At 45.6% G+C, this 22,464-nt stretch overlaps 1 protein-coding gene across 3 annotated transcripts in view; it reads left to right on the top strand.

The window, feature by feature from the left end:
• RXFP2 (relaxin family peptide receptor 2) overlaps positions 1–22,464 on the top strand; it is a 932,621-nt gene that overhangs the window by 328,824 nt on the left and 581,333 nt on the right. For all 3 annotated transcript variants that reach the window (XM_069205573.1, XM_069205574.1, XM_069205572.1), the window contains exon 2: positions 9,527–9,664. In XM_069205573.1, the coding sequence (XP_069061674.1) occupies positions 9,527–9,664 (138 nt within the window). The remainder of the gene's footprint in view (positions 1–9,526; positions 9,665–22,464) is intronic.

Genomic DNA, 22,464 nt, shown 5'->3' with positions numbered 1-22,464 from the left:
TAAAAGATGTATTTTTAAATTGTGAGTTCAGGGACCCCAAACTCCACATGTCCATCTACTCTCTAGGGGAATCTACACTTTAATCATATTTAAAGGTAGCCCCCATGTTATCCTATGAGAGAGACAGGCCTTGCAACAGTGAAAAACGAAGTTGGCAGTATTTCACTGTCAGGACATATAAACCACATTACTATATGTCCTACCTTATCCATAAACTGCACCCTGCCCTTGGGGCTACCTAGGGCCTACCTTAGGGGTGCCTTACATGTAAGAAAAGGGAAGGTTTAGGCCTGGCAAGTGGGTACACTTGCCAAGTCGAATTTACAGAGTAAAAATAAACACACAGACACTGCAGTGGCAGGTGTGAGACATGATTACAGGGTTACTTGTGTGGGTGGCCCAACCAGTGCTGCAGGCCCACTAGTAATATTTGATTTACAGGCCCTGGGTACCTCTAGTGCACTTTACTAGGGACTTAACAGTAAAACAAATATGCCAATCATGGAGAATCAATTACGTACACATTTTAAACAGGAGCACTTGCACTTCAGCACTGGTTAGCAGTGGTAAAGTGCCCAGAGTAACAAAAACAGTAAAATCAGAGTCCAGCACACATCAACAACCTGGGGAACAGAGGCAAAAAGTTAAGGGAGACCACGCAAAGGATGAAAAGTCTAACACGTGTCCCCCCCAGCTAAAAGTGGGGAGCAACTATCCAACCTCATGGGAGTTCTCATCACTAAGGCGGAAGAACCTGGACAGACCATCAGCATTGGCGTGCTCTGTACCAGGACGATGTTCCACCGTAAAGTCCATCCCCTGTAGGGAAATGGACCACCTCAACAGTTTTGGATTCTCACCCCTCATCTGCATTAACCATCTGAGGGGCCTGTGGTCGGTCTGAACTCGGAAGTGAGTCCCAAACAAGTAGTGTCTTAGCTTCTTCAGTGCCCAGACCACAGCAAACGCTTCACGTTCTATGGCACTCCACCTACGTTCCCTGGGTAGTAACCTCCTGCTAATGAAGGCTACGGGTTGATCTAGGCCCTCTTCATTAAGCTGTGAGAGTACTGCTCCAATACCATGCTCTGAGGCGTCTGTTTGCACAACAAACTCCTTGGAGTAGTCAGGTGCCTGCAGCACAGGTGCTGTGCACATGGCAGCCTTCAGGGCATCAAAAGCGTTCTGGCAAGCCTCTGTCCAGATCACTTTCTTGGGTTGCTTCTTAGAAGTCAACTCCGTTAAGGGGGTAACAATGGTGCCATATCCCTTAACAAACCTCCTGTAATATCCTGTGAGACCTAAAAAGGCTCTCACTTCAGTCTGGGTCTTGGGAGGCTCCCAAGCCAGAATCGTGTCAATCTTAGGTTGTAGGGGTGCCACCTGGCCACTCCCCACCTGGTGTCCTAAGTACACCACAGAACCCTGCCCTATTTGGCACTTGCTCGCCTTAATAGTGAGGCCTGCCTTCTGCAGGGCCTCTAACACTCTCCAGAGGTGTTGCAGGTGTTCCTCCCATGTGGAACTAAACACAGCAATGTCATCCAGCTAGGCGGCACTGAACTCATCCAGTCCTGCCAACACCTGGTTGACCAACCTCTGAAAGGTGGCAGGGGCATTCTTCATCCCAAAGGGCATCACATTGAAGTGGAAGTGCCCATCTGGGGTAGAGAATGCTGACCTCTCCTTTGCCCCCTCAGTTAAGGCAATCTGCCAGTACCCAGATGTTAAATCAAATGTACTGAGGTACTTGGCAGCTCCTAACCGATCAATGAGCTCATCAGCTCGGGGGATGGGGTGTGCGTCAGTCTTGCTGACCGCATTGAGACCCCGGTAGTCCACACAGAACCTAAGTTCTGGAGTGGCACCAGGAGCAGCAGCCTTTGGGACCAAGACCACTGGGCTGGCCCAAGGACTGCTGGAGTGCTCAACAACCCCTAGGGTTAACATTTTGGAGACTTCCTCCTTAATGCAAGCCCTGACCCTGTCAGTCACCCTGTAAACCTTATGTTTAACAGGTGTACTGTCCCCAGTGTCCACATCATGTGTGCACAGGTGTGTGACTCCTGGGATCAGGGAAAACAGCGAGGCAAACTGTCCCAGCACGTGGCGACAGTCCCTCTGCTGTTCCTCAGTCAGGGAGGGGGAGAGGATCACTCCCTCCACAGACCCATCTTTCTCTCCTGCAGACAGGAGGTCAGGAAGAGGCTCACTCTCTTCCTCCACCCCGTCATCTGTCGCTAGGAGCATGGATAGCTCAGTTCGCTCAAAGTGTGGATTGAGGCGGTTGACATGTAGGACCCTCAAAGGGTTTCTGGGGGATTGCAAGTCTACCAGATAGGTGACCTCGCTCTTTCTTTCCACCACCTCAAAAGGCCCAGTCCACTTATCTTGGAGAGCCCTAGGCTCCACTGGTGCCATGACCCACACTTTTTGTCCAGGCTGAAACTCAACCAGAGTGGCATTCTGGTCGTACCACCGTTTCATATCCTCCTGGCTTGCTTCCAGGTTCTCCTGAGCGAGACTCCTGAAGCGGGCAGTCTGGTTTCTTAGTGCCAGCATGTAGCTAAATACATCCTGGGGTGGTTTACTAGGAGCTTTCTCCAAAGCCTCCTTCACCAGACTGAGCGGTCCCCTCACAGGGTGGCCATAGATGAGCTCAAAGGGGCTAAAGCCAAGTCCCTTTTGAGGCACCTCCCTGTAAGCGAACAGAAGGCATGGCAAGAGAACGTCCCACTTATGCCTCAAGGGCTCTGGCAGGCCCTGAATCATGCCTTTCAAGGTGCGGTTGAATCTCTCAACCAGACCATTACTTTGGGGGTGGTAAGGGGTGGTGAACTTGTAGGTTACCCCACACACCTTCCACAGAGACTTCATATAAGTGGATATGAAGTTTGTACCTCTATCAGATACCACCTCCTTGGGGAACCCCATGCGGGTAAAAACCCCCATCAAGGCACGTCCCACCACGGGGGCAGTGACCGTCCTTAGAGGAATGGCTTCTGGGTACCGTGCGGCATGGTCCACCATGACCAGGATGAACCTGTTGCCCATGGCTGTCTTGGGATCCAGAGGCCCCACAATGTCAATTCCTACCCTTTCAAAGGGAGTGCTGACTACAGGTAAAGGTTGGAGGGGAGCTTTGCATTTCCCCCCACTCTTGCCACTTGCCTGACAAGTCTGACAAGACCTACAATAAGCAGCTGACTGCTTGTGCATCAAGGGCCAGTAGAAGTGGGAGACAAGCCTCTTATAGGTCTTGTCCTGCCCTAGATGTCCTGCCAAAGGCACATCATGAGCCACACCCAGTAGGAAGGCCCTGAAGCACTGGGGTACCACCAGCATACGAGCTGACCCAGGCTCAGGAACCTTAGGCTCACTGTACAGGAGGCCATCCTCCCAATAAATCAGGTGAGTACCTGGCGCCTCGCCAGCCGCCTGGGCTGCAGCCTGCTGCCGCAGCCCCTCAAGAGTAGGGCACTCCTACTGCGCTGTGCAGAATGCTTCCCTGGTGGGTCCCCCTTCCTGCTGCCACTGCGACAGCTCAGGGATCTCCCCCAGTTCAGCCACCTGTTCCCCTGTAGGCTCCGGGGCATCACCCTCAGGCTCTGCCTCCTTCCGGACCGTGGGAACTTCTGGGGCTGGTTTCCCGTGCCGCCTGCCCTTCCTCTTCTTGGCGGTCCCCTGGGCCACTGTTTCAGGCTTCAGGGGCTCTTGACTACCCTGATTGGCTGCCATAGACCGGGTGGATACGCATACCCACCCAGGCAGACCCAACATCTCCAAGTGAGACCTGTGTTCCACCTCCTTCCAAGGGGAATCCTCCAGGTCGTTACCTAGCAAACAATCAACAGGCATGGTTGGACTCACAGCTACTTTCCAGGAACCTGAGACCCCCCCCCATTTAAAGGGAACCTGCGCCACTCTGCAGAGGCGCTCAGAGTTGTCTACCGCAACTACTTGGTGAAGTACCCGGGGATCAATCTGCTCTTCAGACACTAGGTGACTCCTCACTGTAGTCACACTGGCTCCTGTGTCTCTCAGAGCCTCCACCCTCTGTCCATTGATGGTCACCCATTGCCTGCACTTCTTACTGTTATCAGGCACTAGGTTTCTCTGGACCATCTCACTGTCCCCTAGTGAGACAATGGTAATTTCTGCTGGTTCCCACCCACCTGAAACCAACTCCAACCCCAAGCGCCACACTGGCCAAACCCTGGGACGGTGCACCATTGGGTGCCGGTGTACTTTTGGGGCATTTGGGGTCCCCCCTCACATGACCCACCTGGTCACATGCATAGCACTTACATGGGGGACCACCTGCCACTGGCTTCCCTTTGGACAACCATGGCTTCTTTTCACTGGGGGGTTGGGAATCCTTACCCTGGGAATCAGTTTGGGGCCCTTTAGAGAACTCCCCCTGTTTGCCCTTACCCCCCCTCCCTTTCTTCTGAGAGGGACCCTGCCCACCCTTGGCGTGGTCTCCCCCATACCTCTTTTGGACCCTGGTGCTCTCCCAGCAGTCCGCTTCCTGTGCAAGCTTCCTGGGGTCAGTCAGCTTGCTGTCAATGAGGTGCTGGCGCAGCTCTGGAAAACATAAACTGTACAAGTGCTCCCAAGCAATTAAATTGTAAAGCCCCTCATACGTGTTTACCTTACTGCCCTTCACCCAACCATCCAGTGACCTGCAAAAAGAATCAACACATTCCAACCATGTTTGGGATTCCTTTCTCTTGTAGGATCTAAACTTCTCCTTGTACTGCTCAGGGGTGAGACCATACCTGGTGAGTAAGGCCTCCTTCATGACAGGGTAGGTGAGATCCTGAGCATCCCCTAAGGCTGTCAGTGTGTCCCTCCCCTCTGCCTCAAAATGCTTCCACAGGGCTGCCCCCCAATGAGCTTCAGGGACCAGGTTCATGTGGAGAGCTGACTCATAACCCTTGAACCACAAGTAGATATCATCCTCCCTCTTATAATCCCTCACAAGGTCTTTTGGGATGTGTACACTTCTCTCAGGCTGCACTGTAGGATTGCTGCCACCATCCCTACTGGGCTGACTCCTCTGATCTATCTCTTTTAAACTGAGCTCATGAGCCATTGCTAACTTCCTTTCCTCAATGGCCAGCCTTCTCTGTTCCATCTCTAGACTGAGCTTTTTCAGCTCCAATTGGTACTCCCTCTCTGCCTGTCTGTCCTGTAACTCTCCAGGTGTCAGACCCTTGGAGGATACACTGCTACTTGCCCTAGAGACTCTTTCCCTGGGAATAACAGGTCCCCCCACTATACCATTATGTACTGATTGCTCTCCCTCCTCATCCTCATCCTCATCCTCAGTGTGCCCTCCAGTGCTTCTGGTTGTCACCCAGGCCCTCAGCGGCTTTTTCAGCTCATCCTTCTCGGAAGAGCTCTCAATGGGACAACCAAAATTTTAACAAAACTGCTTTAGCTGAGCCTTGTTATAACTATCCAATTGCTTCAGGTCAAAAACAGCTTCAACTGATGCATCTCCAAGTAGAGACATGATAATAGGTTAAAAGAGTGCAAAGTTCCAAATGCAGAAAAGCAAGTTCTCAAATGAAGTTCCAGAAAAGTCAATCACCGGATCAGCGAAAAAAGAAACTGAATGCAGAGCAAAAACAGTCCAAATAGAAAAAAACAAAAATCACAAGACTAGTAGTATGTGGTCACGTAGTGGTCGGAACTCAAACAGTAGTGTACACTTAATTACTTTATGTCAAGCACAAATACAAGTCCAAATCCCAACCGCTGATCACCAATGTTAGAAATGGGGTCTTTGGTTGACAGTCAGGTTACCCCCTGTTCAAGCAAGGACCCTCACTCTAGTCAGGGTAAAAGAGAATCACCCTCAGCTAACCCCTGCTTACCCCCTTGGTAGCTTGGCAGAGCAGTAGGCTTAACCTCAGAGTGCTAGGTGTAAAGTATTTGTACCAACACACACAGTAACTCAATGAAAACACTACAAAATGACACAACACGGTTTAGAAAAATAGGAAATATTTATCTAAGCAAAACAAGACCAAAACGACAAAAATCCGACATACACAAGTCAAGTTATGAATTTTTAAAGATTAAACTCAAAAATAGCGCTTAGAAACAAAAATGCTTCAATGAGATGTTAACACGGCGTCGTGACGGAGTCGTTCCCAACAAGCCGACACCAGCGGCGCCGGACACGGAGTCGTGTAGACCCCCAAGTACAGTACCTTTGGTGAAGAGTGAAAACAAGCCGAGGCTCGAAGTCAGGAATCGCGGCGTCTGTGCGAAACGTTGAATCCGTGCCCTTCAAGCGGCGTCGGTCACGACGTGGTGCGGCGACTTCCACGAAGTTGCGGACTTCAGCGGGGCTGCTGCGGCGACGGGCCTGCGAAGACTGGGTAGGGCACCACTTGTCAGAGCAGGAGTCTCTCCAGAGACTCCAGGTGCTGGTAGAGAGAAGTCTTTGCTGTCCCTGAGACTTCAAACAACAGGAGGAAAGCTCTAAATCAAGCCCTTGGAGATTTCTTCACAAGATGGAAGGCACACAAAGTCCAGTCTTTGCCCTCTTACTCTGGCAGAAGCAGCACTGCAAGAAAGCTCCACAAAGCACAGTCACAGGCAGGGCAGCACGTCTTCCTCAGCTATCAGCTCTTCTCCAGGCAGAGGTTCCTCTTGGTTCCAGAAGTGTTTCTAAAGTCTGTAGATTTGGGTGCCCTTCTTATACCCATTTTAGTCTTTGAAGCCACCTTTCTTCAAAGGGGACTCACACCTACTTGTGAAATCCTGCCTTGCCCAGGCAAGTCATCAGACATACAGCAGGGGGTTGGAGCCGGCATTGTCAGAGGCAGGCACAGTCCTTTCAGATGAGAGTGACCACTCCACCCCTCCCTCCTAGCAGAGATGGCTAATCAGGAAATGCAGGTTACACCCCAGCCCCCTTTGTGTCACTGTCTGGTGTGAGGTGAAAAACAACCCAACTGTCAAACTGACCCAGACAGGGAATCCACAAACACGGCAGAGTCACAGAATGGTTTAAGCAAGAAAATGCTCACTTTCTAAAAATGGCATTTTCAAACGCACAATCTTAAAATCAACTTTACTAAAAGATGTATTTTTAAATTGTGAGTTCAGGGACCCCAAACTCCACATGTCCATCTACTCTCTAGGGGAATCTACACTTTAATCATATTTAAAGGTAGCCCCCATGTTATCCTATGAGAGAGACAGGCCTTGCAACAGTGAAAAACGAAGTTGGCAGTATTTCACTGTCAGGACATATAAACCACATTACTATGGGGGTCATTTTGACCCCGGCGGGCGGCGGTCGCCGCCCGCCTGGAGGGAACCGCCATATGGCCGCTCCGCGGTCGAAAGACCGCGGAGGCCATTCTGGCTTTCCCGCTGGGCTGGCGGGCGACCGCCAGAAGGCCGCCCGCCAGCCCAGCGGGAAACCCCTCCCCACGAGGAAGCCGGCTCCGAATGGAGCCGGCAGAGTGGGCATGTGCGACGGGTGCAGTTTGCACCCGTCGCGTATTTCAGTGTCTGCTAGGCAGACACTGAAATACACAGTGGGGCCCTCTTACGGGGGCCCCTGCCGTGCCCATGCCATTGGCATGGGCACGGCAGGGGCCCCCAGGGGCCCCGCGGCACCCCCTACCGCCATCCTGTTCCTGCCGGGCGAACCGCCAGGAACAGGATGGCGGTAGGGGGTGTCAGAATCCCCCATGGCGGCGCAGCAAGCTGCGCCGCCATGGGGGATTCCAAGGGCAGCGGTAAACCGGCGGGAGACCGCCGGTTTACCCTTTCTGGCCGCGGCTGAACCGCCGCGGTCAGAATGCCCTTCGGAGCACCGCCGGTCTGTCGGCGGTGCTCCCGTGGCCGGTGACCCTGGCGGTCACCGGCCGCCAGGGTCAGAATCAGGCCCTATATGTCCTACCTTATCCATACACTGCACCCTGCCCTTGGGGCTACCTAGGGCCTACCTTAGGGGTGCCTTATATGTAAGAAAAGGCAAGGTTTAGGCCTGGCAAGTGGGTACACTTGCCAAGTCGAATTTACAGAGTAAAAATACACACACAGACACTGCAGTGGCAGGTGTGAGACATGATTACAGGATTACTTGTGTGGGTGGCACAACCAGTGCTGCAGGCCCACTAGTAACATTTGATTTACAGGCCCTGGGCACCTCTAGTGCACTTTACTAGGGACTTAACAGTAAAACAAATATGCCAATCATGGAGAATCAATTACGTACACATTTTAAACAGGAGCACTTGCACTTCAGCACTGGTTAGCAGTGGTAAAGTGCCCAGAGTAACAAAAACAGTAAAATCAGAGTCCAGCACACATCAACAACCTGGGGAACAGAGGCAAAAAGTTAAGGGAGACCACGCCAAGGATGAAAAGTCTAACACGAGGTATGTAGAGTGTGGGGTTACGTAATTGGCATAACATTTCAGTATTGTATTTGCTTGAATCTTGAGCCAGAATCCTCCCACCTTTATCAATAGGTTTCAATAGAAATTCAGAGGCCAAATTCATCAATGCAGTCCTGTCAAGTGTTGAGAAATTAAAGTGCACAGACTTTTTGTTGCAAATTAGCCATGGAAATGCTGGAAACCCAAAGCAAAAAGGTTTTGTCCTTAACATGTTGGGATATACTCAGCAGCATGTTAGAGAGGCTACCACAGACCTCATGAAGAGTGCCCTGGTGTAAGGGTGTTAATTCCACTCGACATATGTAACAATATAGGAGGTCCTAATACCTCAGGCGGTCCCGAATTGACAGGAATTACAATCTGAATCCTAAAAATCAAATAAAGAATGTAAAATTACCTGGGAGATCAGTAATTCTAGGTCCTGTTTCCCTAGAAATTCCTTGTTCTCCCCCCCTGGGTTCCCTGGATATTTCAGCTGCTTTCAGCAGAGAAGTATGTTAAGTTCGTGATGATTTCCCAGACTATCCCGATTGGGAGTTTCGGTGCATTCATATTAGGGCCTATGTTGGCACTGACAGCATACCCACATTTTCTGAAGGAAGTTATGTCCGCATTGATGATCACTGGTGGATTTTTTACTAAAATGTTGTCCTGTTTGTCCACCAAAGTGCCTCTATCATGGTCTACACAGCCACATTGGGCCTCATGCTGGTGAACACAGTGTGGTGTGAGGAGAAAGAAAATCCCCCTATGGCAGAGCAGCATGGACAGGCTGGAAGCAGGCCGTGGGGCCCTGTGCCATTCTGTTGCACCTTTTGATCACTTTCAACAGTTCTCTAAATATCAACGATGTATTTAGTTTGAAGGTTTATTAGTCACTGTTTTATCAAATTTATTCACTTTGATGAATGATTAAGACTGTGTATTATACCATATTTTTACTGTTTACTTTATTATCCGATGTACCTGAAATTTACTTACACATTTTCCGTATCAATGAATTGATTTACAGTGTGTACACTGGTCTTATATGCTTTAGAACCAACATAATATTGCCATAACTTTCTTGTATTTTTTTGTTTCATCTCCAGTAACCAGAGGCAACCAAGGCGGTGCTGTGTGCAGAATGGGTTATTTTCCATGTGGCAACCTTACAACATGTTTGCCTAGGGCCTTTCACTGTGACGGTGTTAAGGACTGTGAAAACGGGGCAGACGAAGAAAATTGTGGTGAGTATAGTCGTTGATATGAAAACATCTGTTAATAAAATATACACTGGCTGCAAATGAAAAAGGTTACTGAATAAGCAAAAAGACACTGTAGATATCGTGAATGGAGTGATTGCTAATATCAAATGTTCTAGGGAGGAGCAGAGCTCTCCGTTTACATGATGAATTCCACAATGTAAATGAGGAAACATCCTCTCTATAGTGTTGTCATTTCTGGCATGCTGGTTTCCGGATGTTTAACCGGATGGGGGCGGGCCAAGACAGTAGATTCTTGGACATGAAGGAGGAGCATTCACAGCGGCCTCAATTGAAAATGGTTGTTGCAAACTCAGAGTTCCACGTTTGAGTGTTCAACACCTTTTGTAGGCCGATTATGACCAATAGTGGATACAGCATGAACCATACAAAGGATTAGGAGGAGTTTTCGTTCTGCCTTGGCAGTGGAAAATCGACATAGGCAATTTCAACAATTGTGTCACAAACCTTCCACTGACCAAATTGTCTGGAAAATGCCTGGTTTCATGAGATGTGAATCCACAAATGACTTAGACAGATACAGTGAAGTCTCTGCTATACTACTTTCCTGGAGATCCAGAGAAGGAGCCCGATTTAGAGTTTATTGGCAGTGAAACATCCTCAGATTTATAGATTAAGGGGGTGATTCTGACCCCGGCGGTTCAGTACCGCCGGGGCCAGGGTCGGCGGGAGCACCGCCAACAGGCTGGCGGTGCCCCGCAGGGCATTCTGACCGCGGCGGTTTGGCCGCGGTCAGAAAGGGAAAACCGGTGGTCTCCCGCCGGTTTTCCGCTGCCCTGGGAATCCCCCATGGGGGATTCTGACACCCCATACCGCCATCCTGTTCCTGGCGGTTCGCCCGCCAGGAACAGGATGGCGGTAGGGGGTGCCGCGGGGCCCCTGGGGGCCCCTGCCGTGCCCATGCCAATGGCATGGGCACGGCAGGGGCCCCCGTAAGAGGGCCCCACTGGGTATTTCAGTGTCTGCACCCGTCGCACATGCCCACTCCGCCGGCTCCATTCGGAGCCGGCTTCCTCGTGGGGAGGGGTTTCCCGCTGGGCTGGCTGGCGGCCTTCTGGCGGTCGCCCGCCAGCCCAGCGGGAAAGCCAGAATGGCCTCAGCGGCCATATGGCGGTTTCCTCCAGGCGGGCGGCGCCCGCCGCCCGCCGGGGTCAAAATGACCCCCTAAGTGTTAAACAATAGAATAATCCACCAGTGTAAAGTCCTCCACTATAAGGAAATTTAATCACCAGATTCTTCTGCAGATTTAGCATCCACTCCAAGCAATCAGTGGGGTTTCCATTACAAATCTACTTCAAGCTGTGCAGTAGCAATAAGCATTGGCAACGCCAATTTGCCGCCCTTCATTCACTTGGTCTCCCAGATCACTCTGAGCCCAATCGCGCAGAAGTATCACCCAGCCTCAGTACTGTCACCCTGCTTCTGTATTCAAAGTGTAGCTTTTAAACTCATGGCACATTGATTAAAGGAACTATGTGCCTGAAATATCAAAAGGTTTTACCCATTCTTTGTTTATGGAGAAAAGCATTGAGACAGAAGGGGCTATTTTCTTCAAAGGTAACAGAGCTGATGGTTAACAGGTAGCTACTTATTGAAGTGAGTTCTATCTTGAATTGATAGCCATTGTAGATTCAGTGATTAATAACAAGAAACCCATGGCTATGCTGTTGAGAAACCTCTGCTTCACCTTATTTAGAAATGGGGCTGCCATGATAGCCCAGAGCACGTCTGCCATGAAGATTTGCTTGGACAACCATGCCAGTCTATTGATTCCTTTGTGGATACAGCAGCTGGAGGGCTGCCATTTTGGGCCTCGCAGGAAAAGCCTACATTCAATCACATTCCTCAGCCTCCACTGAGCAAAGTTGGTTTCTATTAGTTTCTCAGACCTGGGCATACGACTCAGTTGCCCTGAGCAAGCCCTAAATGCCAAAGGCAGAAGCTTCATTACTGCCACCCGCCAGCCAACCATATCCACTTCAGCCATGTCAGAGATTTTTGCAGGGCAAGCTCACAGCATCTGCCACCATCTACTGGTATTAGCCATGTCAGATGCTTCTTAATTAATAAATAGATCAGGCTCACTTTAAAATCTTTAAACACATGTTGCAGTGCAGGGCCCTGAAAAAGCCATGGACCTGAGTGCTAAAGCCCCCACTGTCTACCACCTCTGACAGGATTGGCTTTCTTCCAAATTTGGTGTTGGGTTTCACCACCTGGTTAAGAAGTGATGAGCAGAGGCAGGCCAAGATCCCACTTCTTGATACATTTCATTTGGGCGTGACCCATTGGCTCAGTGGGAGTCAGAAGACAATTGATCCTGCCAAGGTCTGAAAAGACAAACCTTTCTTTGTATTCAAGACACTCATTGACTCATTGCCTCATCCCAGTCCCCCTCTGCAGTGAAAATATACGTCAAGCCATCTGCCTCCCGTGTACTCCTCACTAAAACCCAGAACAAAGCTACAGCGATGCTTCAAACGATAAGTTGTAGCATTAGCCGCAGAAGTGTTGTAATTATCAGAATCAATAAACGAAAAATGCATCCTTGTCCTCGTTCAGTTTCGATATTTATATGTGGTTAATGTGTTAATAATGCATTGCTTCTTCAAGCACAAAGTCCATTTGCCTTCATAAAATTATTCGCTGCTAATGTGAGCTTATCTCTTAGGTACTGAATCAAACATTATCGCGTTCATTATGTAGCACAGTTTGTAGAATATCCATAAATCTGTGTGAATTAGTAATAATGTGAGCACACTGTTTTATTTATTGCTTTAGAGATGTACTCCCTAGCGGTGGTGGAGAAGGAGTCAAAATGAACTTGGATAAGTCACTAGTCACTTTCTTGGTTATTTATTATCAGTGTGTTGTATAGTGCTGAAATATGGTGTTGCTGCTACTTCAGAGAACTTAACTTACATGCAGACCAGGGGGGTGGGGGGAGGTTGTACTTTGTAAATAAACGGGCAACTAAGATGCAAATAAACATTATTGGAACATCGTTTGCTGGAAGCTTCACTGAAAACAATGAAGTGGCTCACGGGTAATAATGACAGGTGTAAGACTTCTACTCCAACATCCCAATGTTTGTCTTTCTGTTTCTCCATTTGCAATTTAGAACATTCTACCCTCAGTGGGTGGAATGTTTTAATAGCCTTATAACCCTTGTGCCTTGGGCTATACCAGTTGTTAATGTTGCAGGCACAAGACAGTTATAGTCAAATTTGGGCAATAGCCGATTCCCATGTCCACCCTTCGTTCATTGCTGCAGTCTGCATTGTAAGGCTGTGCCCTACCTATTGATTCCTGTTGGGGCCAGGTTGAGCTGTTCAGTTGTTTTCTTGCCCTGTCTTTTTCTGGTTGTCACATGGTGATCATCTTGTCTATTTGGGCCTTGATGAACGTTGGAGCACCTAGCTAAAATTGGTCATGGCATGCTAAAGTATCACTAATGGCAGTGCTTAATTTGTGCTTGTTGTTTCCCGTGCAGAGCACCGGGACCTATTTTTGAGGGCCGGCACTTATTTTCTGCCTCAAGCATTTACAGCGAGCAAAAGACACATATGGGAATGACAGAGGAAGAGAAAAACGAAAAAGCTTCACAAAGGAAGAAAGCAGAAACCTGCAAGAGTGAGCTGAAGGGGCAGGGAGTGGCAGTAAACTGATTGAGATGGCTTTAGGATTACACTTCCTCAGTATTCCGTGTTCACACATTTAATTGCAGCAGCTAAGTGCTTAAGAAGAGGGTTTTGGGCACCAGCACCTTTTTATTTAAAAATTAGACACTGACTAATATATAAAAGTTTGGATAATTGAGAGCCTTCTGAACCTGCAGATCTGGGGCTACAATGGTTTCGGAACATGCCTTCTCTTTTGACTAAACCATTTTCAAAATCATGTAGTTTCCTGGTGGAATGATAAGTTGGTGGCCTGTCTGTTGGAAAAATATATTTCAGTGTTTCTGAGTATGTGGACTTTCCCTTCATTGATATTGTTGTTTATGTTAGGGGGATGGGAATTGGTCATTATATCCAAAGTAGGAAGTTGTCTCCTAGCATTTAGATGCTGGCTAATGGGTGTCAGCTTCTCTTTGGTTAAGGATCGGGTATGTCTTATGTGTGATCATCACTCTGATTACAGCAATGGTTTGCTAACATAAAGAGACTGTGTGAGACAGGAAGAGTAGAGCCAACAATTCCTCAGTTGTCTGTATTTTTGTGGAGCCAATGATCTTTGCTTTTGATAGATCCAAAAACCGCAGTTGGTCCCTGGTGACTCTGTGCTTTGGAGTAATTATGTCTTATTAAATGGTACTAATGGGATAATAATTACAGTAGTGGTTAGGATCTGCATTAAGGCTTCGAATTGTGTTGATGCAGAATCATTACATTTTTGATTAGCTCACCCTACTTGCAGTAAACGGAGGCCTTGCTATTGTTAGGGTAGGCTTTATTTCTTTACCTTGATTATTATTTTATGAATTTATGTGCCATCCTAATGGTTTTAAATGTTTGTGTTGTGTCCTTTGTGTGATCTATACAGCCTGTAGAGTTTGATAGAAACTTGAATTGTGATCCCAGCTTACAGGGTTGCAATAAAGAACGTATACCCTCTGAAGATTCCATGGATTTACCTATTAGTGTGTATATATATATATATATATATATATATATATATATATATATATCAGGCACAGCTCCTCCGCTAGGGTGGAGGAGCGTCACCTTCCAGCCAGCAGCAGCAACTATGTTTATTATCGTTTTTTGGTTAAATGGGCAGGGCTACAGGCTGTGACATGCACTGAGGGGGAATGCACAGCACTCCCCCTCACTGTGCATGCATGTTTGGCCGGCCGTCTCGGGCTGGCCAAACACACATGCGCTGTAGGCTTTCTCCAGCCTGGCACTATGTTGCCAAGCTGGAGAAAGCAGGCACAGGCTCCCAGCTGTGTCAGGGTTGTCCACAGGGCAGGTTGGGGGACTGTGCCTGCAGCCTGTCTGCACAGGAGAGGAGCAGCGCGGAGGTGACGGTGGTGGCAATTGAGGTAATTTTTACAAAAAATATGAATTCTCCCCCACTAGTGCGCCGCCTGCCCCTAATTAGTACCACGAGCCACTCAGCTTCTCCACATCAAATCCTAACAGTATGTAACAAATTAGATCTCATGTGACATACAGAAATGCCAGATTGTCTGTTCAAGAAGCATGGCCTTTCAGGACACCTGTGTGAAAAGAACTAGTGCAGGCTTACTGCTTCCACAGCAGTTAAAGAGGTGCTTGGAATCTAGTTTGGCTAAAGAAGTACACATGATTTCTTGATCATGAGCAGGAGCTAAACCCTGCATGTAGAATAAGAAACCATTTCAGTTTGGTATGGAGTATTCAGGTTTGTGATAACACAAATCTGTGACTGTCTCAGAGAAACAAATAGTAATGCATATCAGTCAGGGAAGAGTTATAAAGCAGTTTCCAAACAGAATCAAGCCCATCATTCCACAGTAAGACAAATCATTTGCAAATGAAAAAATATCATAATGGGTACCAATATACCAAGGAGTGGGTGCCCCAGCAAATTCACCAGGCAGCATGCTGCTCCAAAAAATATCAAAGCACCCCAAAGATAAATCCAGAGATCTACAGGTTTCTGTCAATATGGTAAATGTTAGAATTTTCATCCTTGGCGTGGTCTCCCTTAACATTTTGCCTCTGTTCCCCAGGTTGTTGATGTGTGCTGGACTCTGATTTTGCTGTTTTTGTTACTCTGGCCACTTTACCACTGCTAACCAGTGCTAAAGTGCAAGTGCTCCTGTACAAAATGTGTATGTGATTGGCTTATCCATGATTGGCATATTTGATTCACTAGTAAGTCCCTAGTAAAGTGCACTAGAGGTGCCAGGGCCTGTAAATCAAATGCTGCTAGTGGGCCTTCAGCACTGGATGTGCCACCCACATAAGTAGCTCTGAAATCATGTCTCAGACCTGCCACTGCAGTGTCTGTGTGTGCAGTTTTAACTGTAAATTCGACTTGGCAAGTGTACCCACTTGCCAGGCCTAAACCTTCCCTTTTCTTACATAACAGGCACCCCTAAGGTAGGCCCTAGGTAGCCCCAAGGGCAGGGTGCAGTGTGTGGTTAAGGTAGAACAAATAGTAATGTGTTTTATATGTCCTGACAGTTAAATATTGCTAAATTTGTTTTTCACTGTTGCAAGGCCTGTCCCTCTCATAGGTTAACATGGGGTCTACCTTTAAAACTGATTAAAGTGGAGATTCCCTTTGGGAGTGGATAGACATGTGGAGTTTGGGGTCTCTGAGCTCACAATTTAAAAATACATCTTTTAGTAAAGTTGATTTTAAGATTGTGTGTTTGAAAATGCCACTTTTAGAAATTGAGCATTTTCTTGCTTATACCATTTCTGTGACTCTGCCTGTCTGTGGATTCCCTCTCTGGGTCAGTTTGACAGTTGGGTTGGTTGCACCTCACTCTAGACAGTGACACAAAGGGAGCTGGGGTGTAGTCTGCATATCCTGATGAGCCATCCGTGCTAGGAGGGAGGGGAGGAGTGGTCACTCACACCTGGAAGGGTTGTGCCTTCCCTCAAACAATGCAGTCTCCAACCCCCTGGTGAGTGTCTGGGGCCTGGCCTGGGCAAGGCAAGATTTCACATTCAAAAGAGACTTTACTTTGAAGTAGGGCTACTTCAAAGGAAAAATTGGATATAAGAAGGGCACCCAAAACCACAGACTTTAGAACACTTCTGGAAACAAGAGGAACCTCTGCCTGGAGAAGAGCTGAAGAACTGAGGAAGAAGAGCTGCCCTGCCTGTGACTGTGCTTTGTGGAGCTATCCTGCAGTTGCTGCTTCTGCCAGAGTAAGAGGGCAAAGACTGGACTTTGTGTGCCTTCCATCTTGTGAAGATTTACAAGGGCTTGATTTAGAGCTTGCCTCCTGTTGTTTGAAGTATCAAGGACAGCAAATCTTCTCTCTGCCAGCACCTGGAGACTCTGGAGAGACTCCTACTCTGCCCTGTGGTGCCCATCCAGTTCCTGGGAGCCTGAAAGGAGAAGCTGGCAACCTAAAAGGAGGAAATCCACGCACAGAGCGCCGTGCGGGGAAAAGATCGACACGACTCCCATTGGCGGCTGAAGAAACGACGCACCACCAGCTATGCGGCTGAAAATCGACGCTCGCAGGAAGCATGCCTGCCCAGAACCGAGAGTGCTGGCTGGATCGATGCATCGCTCTCCAGCGGAGAGAAGGAACGACACGCCCGACCCGACGAAAGGAGTAACGACGCCAGGTCCCGCTCGTGAGTGGAATTAACGTATCACAACCCTTTTTGACACACACTAGCCCGTGCGGGGTTATTTTTGATGCACCTAAGGTACATTTTCACGCTAACAGTGTTAGTGTGTGTACTAAACTACTTAAAGACTCTTTTTGATTTTTAATTGATAACTTGACTTGTGTATTGTGGATTTTTGTCTTTTTGGTCTTGTTTTGTTTACATAAATATTTCCTATTTTTCTGAACCTGTGTTGTGTCAGTTTGTGGTGATTTCATTAAGTTACTGTGTGTGTTGGTACAAATACTTTACACCTAGCACTCTGAAGTTAAGCCTACTGCTCGTGCCAAGCTACCAAGGGGGTAAGCAGGAGTTAGCTGAGGGTGATTCTCTTTTACCCTGACTAGAGTGAGGGTCCTTGCTTGGACAGTGGGTAACCTGACTGCCAACCAAAGATCCCATTTCTAACAGTAAACAATAGAGTTCATGATTTTACCATTAGGAAAAACCAAGGTGCAATGGTTTAGGTTTGCAAGCCAGGACCTGAATGGACCATTTTCAGCTGGTTTGGATCCTGCTTTTTCCCACTTTTCTTTTCATTTTGTGACATTCCATTCTGCACGTCTCTTAGCTCATCTGTATTTTTCAACTGACATTGACAGAAAACTATTAACATTTTCAACAATTGTTTCTGAATTTTCATTGGTTTGTTCTGGCAGTGTTGGTAATATGAGTCCTCAATAACAGATCAGTAACATTATTGCCCAATGAAATCATGCCATTTCCAGTTCTGTGTGCAGCACATTTGACAACTGCTATTTTGTTTAGTAATTTCAATGCATGTGAAACATGAAGTAGCCTATTGAGAATTGTCGCAGCAGAAGTCATGAAACCTCGCTTTGACCACAGTTAGCCAAAGTCATGCAGCACTTCAAAATAATACTGTCAGTATGTCTTGTAACACTAAATTCATTGTCTATGCCGCAAGCTTCGGTAACATCAATCAATTTAGTTACTGCTGCTGAGATACTACAGAAGTATGATGCCTCCACAATGTATGTTAAGATGCAAACTGCATATACTGCCCATTAGGTCTGGGTGGAATTTTTAATTCTGCTCATGGAACTGGAGAAATTTGGTGATTTCTCCTTACTCTTGTAATGCAGCGTTCCTGCCAAATTCCGTCAATCGCACTGTGGTGGAATTTTTCTATTTCAGCAACGTGATGACAACAGGATCAAAAGTAGGCTTCAAAACGTGATATGATGGTCATGACCAAGGTTTGGGGTCACCTAGCACGATTCATGGTTCCTAGGAGGGCTTCCTACAAGATTTTCTAACAGGTGGTTGTGAGCGGTGTTAGTCAATGCGTTGTTTTCCAAGTAGTTTTTCTACTCGAGCAGCAGCAAAGCCAACTCAAAAATAGTGTGGTGCCATTCATGTTGAGTTGTCAGGGTGGAACATGCTGCTGGTGCTAAACCACATCACGAGCAGCATGACGTGCATTTTCCTCCCATTGGCGGAACTTTGCAGAATCTCGCAGAATTTGTATGTAACTCTACAGAATTCTGCAGAGAGAAATTCTGTAAGTTCCACCCAGGTCTACTGCTCATAAACTTTAATAGGCATCTCTCAAACATAAGCCATCTACCAATAAAATTAAATCAACCAATTCAAGTGGTACATCTTGAGTATCAGGTCTTGGGTTAGTGTGCTCTTCTGTCAGATCAAAGCAGTCATGCTCAAATTCATCTATTTCATCATTATTTTCATCGCTTGGCAATAGTAAAAAAGAAGCTGGACTCAAAATCTCACACCTTTTATTGGCAATATTTTCAGCAGCCAGGGTAATTTGCTTTTAGTCAATCATTTAACGGTTAAATGCTGTGTTCTGAAATGAATTAACAGTGCTTCCACTAAATAAGGCACTAGCACAAAAAGCCTGTAATCCATGACTATTGCATCACTTTGTATGATGGCTATGAGAGGTGCTGCTATATTGTTCCTAAATCCAGACAGAGGTGCAGCAACTGCGTCTACTGTGGAAGAAAAATGTGCAATTGTTCTCTTTGGATTGCCATGTTGTTGTGTAAGAACAGAAAGTGAGCATCCTTATTTTTCAAGACAGAATACATACACATCTTTCTCATAGTCAGGCATTCCTAAAGCAGGTGATGTACACAAAGTATGTCTTAGCAGCATGCATTCTTCATTCCATGGCACCTGATCAGAGAAATCATTGTGCATCTCCGTAGAGGCTTTGCGATCAAGGAAAAGTTGGAATCAACTAGCAACAGTATCCAATCATTCTTAGGAACATCCTCACTTCTATATGTGTGGTTCATTCTGAAAATCATAGTGGTGTGCTGGCACCGTTCTCATTACCTCGATTTGATGTCTGAAATAAAAGAAAATTCTTACAAATATTTTATGCTGATTCTGCCCATTTTCAGCCTACTGAATCAATAATACAATGGTATCCAACTTACTGCCCATTTTTATTTTTGATATCATCAAATCATCAATGTATTGCACTAACACCAAGTAATAATGCAATTTAAAGATTCTAGATCTTATTTGAGTATTTAGGAGACAAATTAAGGGTTTTCTGTTTACCCTTCTGGGATCTTAGCCTAAAAAGGACTCTATTTTGAAATTCAAACACAAAATGATATTGACTGTCCTCATGAAGAGGATTAGATGAAAATGCTGAGCACAAAACAGACTCTGTCAACAATTCTGCATCTACTGGATTTCGAACCACAATTTCTGCTGGGTTTAGTACCACAGAACAAGTGGGGGCTACTATTTCATCAATTGTTATCAAATCTTAAACAAGCCTCCATTTCCCATAAAAGGGTGAATTACATGGACTTCCAAAGACCTCTTTTGAAATAAATTGCTGCACCTCCTTTTTAATCACAGATGTAATCACTTCCTCAGCTTTGTGAATAAGTTGTTATTGGCGAACATGCATATTGTATCTGATTTACACTGTTATTGTACTTTTGATCAGCTCAACCATGCTTCCTGTAAAATCTCAAACTGCTCTTTCCACCATGTATCTTAAATCTGACTGTAAGTCACAATCTGAGAGTACTAGAAACATGGAATTTTTATTTCTGTTGATTTCAATTATAAATCAACATCAGGATAATTTGTTTGAATGCAAGCACCATCCAGTTTCAACAAATTACAGATTTAACTTACATACCAGATCACAACCTAATAGATTTACTCGACTTGTTCCACTAATTATAAATGTAAGCTTATTTAAAGCAAAGCCTATTTTTCCAGGTATAATTGACACTTGCTTATTTGAAATGCCAACTATTTTGACTTATTTTCCCAAGAGGGATAGTTTTGGAATTTCCACTGGTCTAACATATATATAGATACGTAATAGATAGGAACTCTATCAACCAAAAATTATATGGGATAGCCATTAACTTCTCCTTCTACATAGGCCATTCTTGTCTACCTTAGGACCACACCCAGCATGCAGTCCTCCTCCCCTTAGGCCCAGCCATTATGCCTGACTTGGTCCATAAGGAACTCCAAGTGTAGCTGCAAAGTGTCAAGAATTACTAGTTGTTTCATTTGAGATTAGATTTTGCTGAAATTTAAACTTCTATGGAAATCCCATTACATTATTCTTCACTTATGCTTGTGAAACTAGAGCTAGAGGCACATTTCTATTGTGCTGCCTTGTAATATGCATGTTATGCACAGGTGCCGGTATTGCTGTGATACTTGATATGTGATCACATTCTGTGCCATTTGAATCATCTTCTGCTCCACAGTATTAATTTCACAAATCCTTAGGCACTATAATTGAAATTATACATCCAAATGTCCCTACAGCACTCTTTAAACAGTCACAGCTTAATCAGGTTCAGTGTACTATTTTTCAGGCTCCTCTCTAAGTTTTATATAAAAAACCTTTGTAAAAGTACATAAATTCAGTCTGTTTCATGGGTCATGCACATAAGTTCCTCCGAGCACTTCTCTCAATTGTAACTCTTTCAAAAACTTCACATGCAGAATCACTCATGACGTTCTTCATTTTGTATTTCTGTGGATTTTCAGTCAATTTATCTTTTTGCTTTTTTCACATTCTTCCATTTTTCTCCAATTAAACTATACTTTCTCTGAAATGTGCTTTTAATCATACAATACTTCCTTTTTGTTATTCAGATTCTGTCATTCTCATTTTATAAGATACTCAAATTCACTTTTTAGTCAGACTCCTAACCATTTCTTCATATGTATGACAAGTTTGCTTCCCTGCTTCCAAATTCAGAAACACCCATTCATTAAAAGTGATTTTTTTAATTTTACCATGATAAATATCTGACTCAACAATTTTTTTCAAATCTACTCTATGTTTAAGCATTTTTCAGAACCCTTGTCTCACTTCTAGTTGATTCACATGCCTCTGAATCATCTTCCCTTTCACTCGATTCACATATCTTAGTTTCTTGAATCTATACATGAGCTTCATTGTCAGGAAGTGGTCTTGTTGCAATCAATAGATCTTCCTCAAATTCACCTTCTACCTCATAATCACTCTTTGTTCATCTTTATTGTTATTATTATTCTCTTGATTTTTTTTGTGATCACTATAAATTACGGGAAATACACTTGCAGTTCCTAACACTCCCTCATGCCACACCTTTTTAGGTAAACACAGTCTTGCATCAGAAAAGTATGCACATCATGTGAAGCACTTCCAGCTACAGGCTGAGCTTGCCCTTGTAGATTCTAACATAATATAGATGCCCAATTAGTAACCATATGAATTCTAGCATTATCTAAGAGTACAATCAAATGATATTAGACTTGAAAGGATCTATTGTCCTTTTGAAAAGAGGGCATGAGATGGCCATGCCATACGTCAGATACAGTGGACAATAGGAACGCTTTTTGTACACAGTAGTCAACAAAGTTTCCCAATAATCTATATCTGCCTTAACCAATATGTCTGAAATCGTATTTGTTCTTGACATGCCATATGACATGAGTAGTTTTGCTGTTAGTTTGGCATGCTCTGCACTAATTGTCCCATGGAGTTCACTTCTCTCTTCATTATAAATAAGCAACCATTCTTGAGAGGCTGTGCCTTTTTTTACATCATATGTGTATGCTGAGGTTATCTCAGCTTGGTGATTCTCCCACTCAAAGACATCCACTCTATTTTGTGCACAAAGTTTAATAGTGTGATCTAGCCTATTATATAATCATAAAACTTACTTTGGTGTCTTAATTTTTATATTTTGAAGATAATTATAACCACTGGTGTTCAAAGTACCCCCAACATTTTCTAGTAACTACCTTTTAGCTATATTAAATTCAGTAGAGTTTCTAGGTGTAACCCTTTTTGTTTTACTTTCTTTGCACAGATCTGAGTTCAGGTTTCACAACTTTTAAAGTGAATGCCTACTATCCTTTACTGTACCCATGACTTGGGTCAGATAT

This window comes from Pleurodeles waltl, chromosome 8, assembly GCF_031143425.1.
Source record: "Pleurodeles waltl isolate 20211129_DDA chromosome 8, aPleWal1.hap1.20221129, whole genome shotgun sequence".
Lineage (NCBI taxonomy): Eukaryota > Metazoa > Chordata > Amphibia > Caudata > Salamandridae > Pleurodeles > Pleurodeles waltl.
The sequence above is the reverse complement of the archived record's forward strand: the minus strand, read 5'-3'. Positions and strand labels throughout refer to the sequence as shown.